This window comes from Danio rerio, chromosome 4 (genome assembly GCF_052040795.2).
Source record: "Danio rerio strain M-AB ecotype USA chromosome 4, GRCz13ab, whole genome shotgun sequence".
Lineage (NCBI taxonomy): Eukaryota > Metazoa > Chordata > Actinopteri > Cypriniformes > Danionidae > Danio > Danio rerio.
In genome coordinates this window covers 48,649,811-48,661,244 of record NC_141024.2, presented here as the reverse complement: position 1 = coordinate 48,661,244, position 11,434 = coordinate 48,649,811, and the positions used below count along the sequence as shown (strand labels likewise).

Genomic DNA, 11,434 nt, shown 5'->3' with positions numbered 1-11,434 from the left:
TCAGACTTCTTTTTTCCCCATGGTGTTTATTACAGTAGTGAACATGACATAAAACAACAACTGCACTTACTCCTTTAACTTGTTTGTAACAATGAAATTTAAATATCTGTGTCACATATTCATTTAAATAAATGGCTCATCATTGTGTGCAATCATCTTTAGTAATAGCTGCCTGATCATTAACTGAATAGGATCGTTTTACATATAAGAAACCCGTTAACATGTATAGCTGTTCATGCCAATACCAACTTGATAGACTATTACATGAACATATTACATGAACAGGACCTGCCTTACATCTCTTAAGACAAATAAGCATAGTGTCTATATCAATACATGCTTGATTCTCCAGATCGCTACATCTGAATGATGCCATTTGACCTGTTTTACAAATAACAACCATTTGTAAGCAAAGTTCTTCACTAATACCAGTTTACCTCAAATAATTACACATGTGAGTGCAGTGGTGCAGTGGGTAGCTCGATCGCCTCACAGCAAGAAGGTCGCTGATTCAAGCCTCAGCTGGGCCAGTTGGCATTTCTGTGTGGAGTTTGCATGTTCTTCCCGTGTTCGTGTGAGTTTCCTCCGGATGCTCTGGTTTCCCCAAAGTCCATAGACATGCGGTATGCATGCAGTGTGAATGAGTGTGTATGCATGTTTCCCAGTAATGGGTAGCAGCTTGAAGATCATTCGCTCTGACTCCTGATTGATAAAAATAATAAAAATAAATGAATACATGAGTAATATCACCTGAGTAGCAGTGCGATGTAGCCTTCTATCAGTTTTTGTATTTCTATTTGTTGTAATGGCCAGTTGTTATTGCAATTAAAAATGAATAAATACATTTTAAAAAGAAGCAGTGTAATGTGGCTGTAGGCTGTATATCAGCAATGATGGGAGGCGTGTTTTACAGTGTACACTAAGCACTCAAGAATGATTGTCCCTCTACCTGTTGTTTAATCCCCTGAGAACTTTGCTCATCTTCAGAACGCAAATGAAGACACTTTAGATGAAGTCAAAGAGCTCCTTCATCTGTCATAGACAGCAAGAGTGCCGAGATGCTCAAAGTCCAGAAAAGGAACCAAAAACATTTTTAAAACATGTGACATATGACTTTAGTGGTTCAACTGTAATCGAGTTCCAAGAACATTTTGTGTGCAAGAAAATGTTGAAAAAAGCAGCCAGGTCCAAAATGAGAACAGCTGAACCATGTCTGTTTTTGCCTCCGTATTCTCTTCATTTGCATTCAGCAGACGAAACTCAACAGGTTTGGCTCAAGTAGAGGATGAGTAAATGACAAAATTGTGATTTTTATGTGAACTATCCCTTTAATGCTTCTGTAAGTAAAGGTAAATTAAATATTATTACTGAAGATATTGCTAAAGAATGGCAGGAAACGTGGAACACAGATAACAAGAGACAACAATTTATGTGGAAAAAAGGAAACTCTATATAGACCTATGATGTTGTAGAAATAGAAAAGAAGAGGTTATAATTATAAGGATGAGATTTGGATTTAGATATTATTTATTCATTTTCTTGTCAGCTTAGTCCCTTTATTAATCTGGGGTCGCCACAGCGGAATGAACCGCCAACTTATCCAGCAAGTTTTTACACAGCGGATGCCCTTCCAGCCGTAACCCATCTCTGGGAAAACTCAGATATTAATAGGAAGTAATGTGTTGCAGACATACAAGTCATCATAAGTGGATTAAAAAAGTTAAGAAAATGTTTAGATTTAAGGTTTGTGTGAGAGTAAGCAGATATAGTGTAAAGTAAAAACCATGGGAGAAATATATCAAAAAGTCATGACTGCAAAAGTAAGTGGCAAGAAAGCTAAACAAGAAAAGACTTTTATTTTGGCGTGTGACGTCATCAGGCGGCGCCGCTTCAGCGCTGTGATTCAACTGGAGAAAGGTTTGTTTTAAAATGTTTACACATATATAAATCGATTTAAAGTTAAAGTTCGAAGGTTTTAGTTTGTTATACGATGCTAAATTATGTTCCTGCTGTTGGAAATATTTTAATCCTTTATTCAACGTAGTATTATTTTATTCTCAGTAACCGAGGGCTATTGTTTGAATAAAGTAACAGAAAAGTGTGTAATAAGTGTTCTAAAGAAACGTTTTGTTTATTACTCTCATATAAAGAAACCGTTGAAGCAAGTGTTGAAGAGAAGTTATTTTGTTTCTGTTCATTGTTTTATCTATTTTAAACAATAGAGGTAAAGTTGGTTTTATATTCACACATTCGTTCATTTAGAAGTCTCTATATTGTTTACCATGTTACTTTGAATATTCGAGTGGAATTAGCATGCCAGTATGACTTGAAAACAACATTAACACTGTTTATTTGACTGTGAACAATGCTGTACTTTGATAGTCATTGGCTGCTTATATTATTTCACTATTTAGATTTTGCAAATAATACTTTTCTGAAATTATATTATTAAGGGGGAAGTCTGAATGTGTAAATATAAAACCAACTTTACCTCTATTTTTAAACAGGGCATTTTTTATTGTTTTATTCGTTTTAAACAGGATAAAGTGTCCAAACACAGAGGAAAACTCCTGCTGAAGTGACTGATCTCCACACTGTTATAAAGATGGCGTTTATTAAAGAGGAGAGTGAAGATTTGAAAATCGAAGAGACATTCTCAGTCAAACATGAAGATCTGAAGGAACAAACAGGTTGGTTTTCATTCTCAAAGACCAATTCAGTCATATAGAGGTAAAGTTGGTTTTACACATTCGTTCATTTGGGAGTCTCTATATTGTTTACTATGTTACTTTGAATATTTGATCGGAAATAGCATGCAAGTATGACTTGAAATCACAGCATTTGACTGTGAACAATGTTGTACTTTGATAGCCATTGACTGCTAATTTGATTTCACTATTTAGATTTTGCAAAAATAATTTTATGAAATTATATTATTAAGGGGAAAGTCTGAATGTGCGAATATAAAGCCAACTTTACCTCTATAATTAAATCCATCTTGCAGCCCTGAGTGTGCTGCCTAGTTCTCCTAAATGCACATAAGCACTCATTGATAAACAGGAATGAGTTTCATTTGTTACTTGTTCTCATGTTTTTTGTCATTATTTTATGTATTATTAGTCTCCCATTTTCTCTACCTTCTTAAGGTTATTGCTTTCCTTGTTCTTCTACTGTTGATAAAGCGTACTTGAGTTTAACTGAGATGAGGGCGAGGCAGTGGCGCAGTAGGTAGTGCTGTCGCCTCACAGCAAGAAGGTCGCTGTTTCGAACCTCAGCTCAGCTGGCGTTTCTGTGTGGAGTTTGCATGTTCTCCCTGCCTTCGCGCGGGTTTCCTCCGGGTGCTCCGTTTTCCCCCACAGTCCAAAGACATGTGGTACAGGTGAACTGGGTAGGCTAAATTGTCCGTAGTGTGTGTGTGTGAATGTGTGTGTGGATGTTTCCCAGAGATAGGTTGCGGCTGGAAGGGCATCCGGAATATTAAAGGGACTAAGCTGACAAGAAAATGAATGACTATAACTGAGCTGTCGATATTTGACCTACAGTATAGTAGTATATCATAGAAGATATCTGCTATTACAGTGATGGTGTTGGCTTAGTACTTTCCATTTGCATATGTCACGTTGATCACAATTTCCTTTTTTCATCAACTTCTTTATGCGGTTAAACTGTTAGAATTACATCATTATTATAATACCAAATTACCAGGGCTAATAAAAATTTTAGGCCTTAAAAAGTCTTACATTTACTAAAGTATTGTGTTGTAGGTCTTTATTTTTATTTTTAAAAGTTTAAAGCCTACATTTTCCTCTATTCATGTTTTGCTACTCAGCCTGTCCAAAATCACCAACAATCCATCTCAATAAAACTTAAAATTACCTTTTTAAATAAAAAGTTTAAACTCTATTTATCATAATAGTTTAATTATTTTTTCTCACAATAACTTTTGTTTAAATAAGCTCCATGTATTTCCTGCTGAGGATATCGACTTGCATAGATTTATTTTATTATAGTTTCTAAAACTTTTCAAAATATTTGTAAATTTTTTTAAATAATTTTTTAAAGGTTATTTTGAAAAACAATTACAAAACAATACAACTAGAGCTTTTGTTAAGAAATATCGAAAATATTGTTTTTTTTTTCATTATTCATTTATTATTGTATTATTAAATAAAAATTTATATACTTTGAAAGGGCAAATTAAAATCTTTTCCATCTGGGCCATTTAAAAAATTTCTTTATGTCAGAAAGCTTGGATGCGCCCAATATTAAATATGCTGAATGAAATGGACACTAAAATAATTAACTGTTATAAAACATTGTACAGTATTCTAAACTATATGATGTTGTTGAGGGACGACATGAAGCAAAGCTAACAATTTATAGTGGAACAATAACGTTTAGCATTGCACTGACTACAACTGGCCAACAAACTAGTCTAAAATGACTTTTGCTGTTTAAGAAATGGATTACAGCATGCTGATGATATGCAAACATTTGAGTGTAAAGTTTGTCAGTATTGACCATATTCTTCACGTACCAGCAGGTGCCGCCATTGGACGGTATTAGGCATGGGACAATGACAGTTTTCTTTTTTTATAACTTTAATTTTTATTGATTTTTTAGTAGGTCACAATTGATTACAATCAAATGCAATTTTACAAATAGTAGAAAAGGCTAATTTGAGTCGGATATGACAAGCCATTTCAATAACCAGCAAATAACTAGAACAAAAAAAAAAAAAAAAAAAAAACAACAACAAAACAATAATAGATAAATAAATAAAATAAGATAGAAACAGAGCCTGTGTTGAGAATACTGTAGAAAAATAAATAAGTAAAAAAAAAAAAAAAAAAAAAAAAACATGGTTTATACAAAAAGGAAGGCAATTGGGTACATAAGAATAGGCACAGTTGACTTATATGTCTGAAACTTAAGCGAGTACAGACTGAGAGCCAGTCCCTAATGATTTGTCAATGTAAATTATCCATTTTTGCCATCTTTTGGCATACAAGTCCACCTTCAAACGTAACACACCAGTCATATGTTCCAATGTCCTTATTTCCTGAATTACATCAAGCCATTGTTGTTGTTTAGGTGAATCAGGCTTATACCAGCTTCTGGTTATGGTTTTCCTGGCTGCTGTAAGGAGTATTTTTACCAGGTATCGATCCTCCTGAAGTGTAACCAGTGAAATATGACCCAAGTACAGGACAATGCATGTAAATGGAATCTCATACCCAAGCACCTTTGTTAAGGTTAAGTGCACATCATTCCAAAATGGCTTCAGTTTTTCGCATCCCCAAAAAATGTGTGTATGGTGTGCTTCTAAGCAGCCACATTCTCTCCAACATTGCTGGGGTGTAGAAGAAGCTTTACTGCTGATTTTAGGTGTTATAAAGAATCGTACCAAATTCTTCCAATTGAATACCCTCAGTTGTTGTGAGCTTGTGGAGGAATGTTGAATTTCGCACATATCTAACCATACCTCTGGTAGAATTTCTACATTCAATTCTTTTTCCCACCTTGATTTAAGGTATAATGTTGAGTTGGTCTTACTTTCCATAATACTTACGTAAAAACTAGAGATTATTTTTGCACATTTACTATCTGATTTGTAAGCATTCATCATAATCTTTACAACTGGACTAATTTCGTGTGACGTTTCCATTTTTATTTCTCTGTAAAAATAATCTCTGAATTGTATAAACCTAAATAAGTCCCGATTAGTAAGAGAAAGTTTTTCTTTGAGTGTTTGGAAAGTCTGTAATTCCTTGTTTTCCAATACTGTACATATTGCACTAATGCCTTTTGTTGCCCATTGCTTAAATGTGGCGTCGCTTTCACCTGGTTTAAATTGAGTGTCAAAGGCTATCCATCGAAGAACTTTTTGGTCTTTGCTTAATTTAAATTGTCTAGCAAACTCAAACCAAAACTCCACTGCTCCAGAGGTTATTGAATCCAATTGACTTTTGACTACCGAAGGGATTTCTTTTTCTCCAAGAATTGACTGAATCTGATAACCCACCGTATATGTCTCAATTTCTTTCCATCTGGCAAAATAATTGTTGTTACACCAAAGAAAAAGTGGACGGAACTGAGCTGCGTAAAAATAATCTTTGAGATTCGGCAGGGCCATTCCTCCTTTTTGCTTGGACAACTGGAGTGTTGTGTATCTTATTCTAGGCTTCTTTCCATCCCAAATAAACCTGGAAATAAGTTTGTTCCAGATTGTAAACTGATGTTTAGGTATCTCTACTGGCAGGGCTTGAAATAGGTATAGTAATCTAGGTAATATGTTTGTTTTGATGACGTTTATCTTACTAGCAAAATCCAATGGGTAGGTAGACCACCGTTCCATATCGCTTTTAATACTCTGGTTAATCACATTATAGTTTGCATCGTACAGACTACTCAGGTTTTTTGTAATAATCACCCCTAAATATTTTATTTCTTTCATGTCCCATTTTAAATTATATCTATGTCTGATTTCCTCAGAAGGTTTGTAATTAAATGACAAAAGTTGTGTCTTCGCAATATTTAGTTTGTACCCAGCAAAGAAGTTAAATTCGTCGAGGAACTCCATCAGTACAGGGAGGGAAGCCTCAGGATCTGTTAAATGGATCAAGACATCGTCTGCAAATAAGCTAATTAAATGATCTTTATGTCCTATTGTAATGCCTTGTATTTGTTCATGTTGACGGATTGCCTGGGCCAGGGGTTCAATATAAACAGCAAATAATGTGGGACTAAGGCAACAGCCCTGTCTAGTTCCTCTTTGTAAACTAAACGATGGAGATAATGACCCATTAATTTTTATTTTGGCTGTAGGTTGTTGGTAAAGAGATCTAATTATATTTACAAAATGTTTTTTGAAGCCGAATCTAACCAAAGTTTGGTAAAGAAATTCCCAGTTGACCCGATCAAAGGCCTTTTCGGCATCCAGACTTAGTAATACTGCTGTCTTATTTTCCCTTTCTATTTTATCTATAAGATGCAGCGTCCTCCTAATATTATCATGTGTTTGACGGCTTTTTATGAATCCTGTCTGATCCTCGTCAATTAATTCAGGAAGGATAGTCTCTAATCTTTTGGCTATAATTGATGTATATATCTTATAATCTATATTAAGAATTGAAATGGGCCTATAATTGCAGCTAAATTCCCTGTCCTTACCCTCCTTTGGGAGTACTGAGATGATAGCCTCGTTCCATGAAGGTGGAAGTTTACATTCTGTTTTAATCCAGTTAAATGTTTTTAACAGAAGTGGGGATAGTATTTCTTTAAAAGTTTTATACCACTCGGCTGGAAAGCCGTCGCTACCTGGTGTTTTAGATGTTTTTAGTCTCCCAATCGCATTATTTATCTCTTCTAGTGTGAAATCTGCTGTAATGAAATCATTTTGTATTTTGCCTATACTTGGTAAATCTAGTTCATTAAGAAAATTTCTTGTCGCTTCCATTTTAGAGTTAGAAGCATCCGTATACAGTTGTTTATAATAATTTAGAAAAATGTCCTCTATTTTCTGTGGATGATAAACCAAATTATTTGTTTGTGGGTCTCGTATTCTATGAATAGTGCTATCAACTTCTTGTTTACGTAAGCGTCGGGCAAGCAATTTTGCTGCTTTAGGGCCGGATTCGTAGTATGTCTGCTTATAGAATCGAGCTTTCTTCTCAACATCTTGTTCCAACAGGCTGTTAATCTGTTTCCTTATTTGCTGCATACGTGATAGTAGGTTTGGGTCCCTGTTTATTTTGTGTTGTTGCTCCACATTTAATAAGTCTGATGTTAGGGTATTGTACTCCATAATTCTCTTTTTTTTATTTTGCGCTGATAGTGCAATCAAATTCCCACGCATCACAGCCTTCAATGAGTCCCACACTATGGATGGGTCTACCTCTCCATTATCATTTATCCTAATATATTCTTTTATATTTAATTTTATCTGTTCTGTATTTGCTTTGTTATTTAACAAACCCACATTCAACCTCCAACCTGTCTTTCTCTTCCTTCCTTCTATTTGAACTGTCAGGTACAAAGCGCTGTGGTCAGAGACCTCAGCTACTCCAATGCTACAATCTTTCACCCTATAACAGTCATTTTTTGGCATAAAAAAATAATCAATCCTAGAGTATGTACGGTGGGGAGCTGAGTAATGAGTGTAGTTTTTGAGAGATGGATTAATATGTCGCCAGACATCGCAGTATCCTATGTCATCCCAGGCTGTGTTAATTAATTTTGATATTTTGCTCCCATTTCTTTTGCTATTAGTTGTGTCTAAATGGTGGTTTAGTACCACATTGAAATCTCCACCACATATACAAATACCCTCTGCTTCCAGTACAATTACATCCATTAATGATTTGAAGAACAGTTTACTAGTATCGGGTGGAGCATACACATTTACTAAAGTTATTAACTCCTCTTCAATTTTACCCTTAACAATAAGATATCTCCCATCCTATTCTTTTATTTCCTTATATAATTCGAATTTAAATTTATTAGCAACAAGAATAGCAATTCCCCTTCTATGTGAATGCTCATATGAATTGTAATAAGTATTTTTAAAGCCAAATCTCTTTAATTTCTCATGCTCTTGTTGAGAGAGATGAGTTTCTTGCATAAAAATAATATCTGCTTTCTCTTTTTTAAATTTTGTCAATACCTTTGACCTTTTAATTGGGTTACCCAAACCGTTCACGTTTAAAGACATTAGCTTAACCTCAGTAGACTGTACCATCATCAAAAAGAGTCATTCTTACACCACTATGTTTCCACAGGCAAACCTTAAATAAAATAAACTGTAACACAGAAACAAGCCAAGAACTGCTTAGAACAAGCATTATAACAGAAAAGAATAAAGACTTCCAAAGTCTGAAGAGCGTTCTCACGTTTTCAGTTGAGGAGGGGGAAATCCTCTCTCCCGGAAAGGGCCCCCTCACCAATGAGTCCGCTACAGAGTGTATCATAGATCACTTACGTGTGTCCAATGGCACAGCTGACCTCGTCATCCCGCCAGCCGGCGCACATACATTAAACATCATTATGTAAAGGGTTGCTATAACGTGGGTTTTTAAACATTGCTGCGACCATGTTCAAATTCCCGTAGGCGTTCTTTAGCTCTTCTGGCAGTGTCCACACTCGTGGTTGATCCCACTCGCTGCCACGATGTAGCCCGCTGGAGACGATCCAACAGGTGGCTCTTACCCGGCGGTCTCACGGGCATCTCCACGCTGTATCCCCGCCGACGCAGCTCCTGCGCTGCCTCCCCGGCACTGCCGTACACCTGCACTCCTTCTTCCCAGTGAATGCGTATCCGATTGAAGGGCGTCTGAAAACGGATGCCCTTTTCTTTAAGAGCCTTTTTAATATTGGCGTACGCTTTGCGCTGATGGAGAACGGTGGCTGTATAGTCATGGTCGAAAAACAGCGGTTTATCTTCCATCATGATTTTCTTTCGCCAGGCTTTTTGAATAACCATCTCCTTGATGCTGTACTGCTGGAAATTTACTATAATGGACCTCGGACGCGAGTTTGGGCCCGGTCTAGGCGCCAGGGCTCTGTGCGCGCGTTGTATTTGCAAGTCAACGTCGCGAGCTCAAATTCGGAGCGGAGCATTTTTTCAACAAATTCTATCACCGAGCCTTGTTCAGCGTTCTCTGGTACACCATGGATCCTGATATTGTTTCGTCGAGCCCTCGATTCAATATCGTTCAACCTGTCTTCTAGTTTCTGTTGATCCTTTATTGCCTGTTGAAGGGCGGAGTTGGCCTCCGCACTCCATGTTTCGGTGTCATCGATCCGCGTCTCCATCTCGTTAATTTTCCTACCGTGTTCTTGCATGGTTAGCATGTTCGTTGAAAGTTGCTGGTTAACTTCTTGTTTGAACTCAATGAACTCTTCTCTCATATCATGCTTAATTTCGTCTTTGAATGTTTTTAAGTCTTCCTTAAGTTCCGACTTCAGATCGCTGATCTGTTTGCTTAAGGTTTCAAGCCCCGTGGACACATTCTCAGATGTTGATTCGCCTCCATTTTGTCGGTCCTCTTCTTCCCGCATGTCGTCCTCCTCGTCTAGGCCTGCACGGTGTGGGTGGTTACTCGTTGTACTTTGCGCCCCTTTACCTCTGCCTTTCTTTCCCCCCGTCATATCAATAAAAGGAAAATCACTTTTTAAAAATCTAAAATAATTACACGGGGGTAAATATAACGCCGACTTGCGAGAGCTAAGCGCTCAACCTGCCATTTCCCTCTGCAGCCAAACCGGAAGTCCTCACAATGACAGTTTTCAAGGTATACCGCGGTTTAAAAAAAGTTTTAAAACCATTATTTCTGCTGTACCATCCATACGTTTTTTTACATTTTGTTTGAAGATTTTCAGGACAACAGTGTCTCCAGCAGAAAATATATCCAAAGATGCTGTTTTAAATAGTAAAACAAATTAATTTGAATTATTTAGCCTGACATGTTTACTGCTCCAAAATACTTTCAAAGTTTCTCAAGTGAAAATATGTTGTGTTCAAAGGGGGAAAAAAAGTTTAGGTTTTTTAACCAGACATTTAAAAAGAATATATTTATAAATGGTAATCACAGTACTGAGAAATCATGATATTTTTAGTCAAGTTTATCACACCGTCAGAATCTTATACTGGTCTGTGACGGACTGAGCCAGCACACATAGTAAGGGGCATACAAAAAGTAGATTTTTTAAAATAATTATTTTTAATAAAGTCAAAAAATTTCTCAAAAACTCAAAAACTAAATAAATGAAACAATTAAATCAATTGAAAAATCAATAAACAAAAAAAAAAAAAAACTGAGTTCAAACCAAACTAATCATGAATAAACCAAAAACAGAACTCCTTGAAATGACAAGACTGACCACATTTATACCAGAGGGACTAGTCCACAGTAAACAAGAAGGGGGAGACAAAAACAGACAACAACAATAAACTAAGTCAAATATCTAAATACAAATCTAAATATTAGTTAAATAAATTCTAAATGAAGCAAAACTAAATATAAATCTGAACAAACACTGCAAATCATTAATGACCTTAAACTAAAGATCAGCTCTCCCTCCAAGCCATTAAGCCAATGGTATCGATTGGCGGAACCAATAGATGCCACTTGGCGGCACGTCTGCCCTTTAGTTTGTTGGACTACATCCAGAAACTCCGTTCCTCGTCGACACTGCAGCACGGTAACTTAAACTCAAAACAAAACTAAATTGACAAAACATACACCACACTGGCCATCACATGGTCCATGCTTAATAATGCTTGATGTTGCAAAGTCAATCATTCATTCATTTTCTTGTCGGCTTAGTCCCTTTATTAATCGGGGGTCGCCACAGCGGAATGAACTGCCAACTTATCCAGCAAGTTTTTATGCAGCGGATGCCCTTCCAGCCACAACCCATCCCTGGGAAACAT

The 11,434-nt window shown here is 36.4% G+C and overlaps 1 protein-coding gene across 1 annotated transcript in view; it reads left to right on the top strand.

Moving 5' to 3' along the window:
* The first annotated feature begins 1,861 nt into the window (after nt 1–1,861).
* Nucleotides 1,862–11,434, top strand: part of LOC103910593 (uncharacterized) — a 28,851-nt gene continuing 19,278 nt past the window's right edge. Inside the window, exons 1-2 of the mRNA XM_087248714.2 lie at nt 1,862–1,917; nt 2,541–2,690. Coding sequence (XP_087104840.1) covers nt 2,606–2,690 — 85 coding nt within the window. The 5' untranslated portion in view covers nt 1,862–1,917; nt 2,541–2,605. The remainder of the gene's footprint in view (nt 1,918–2,540; nt 2,691–11,434) is intronic.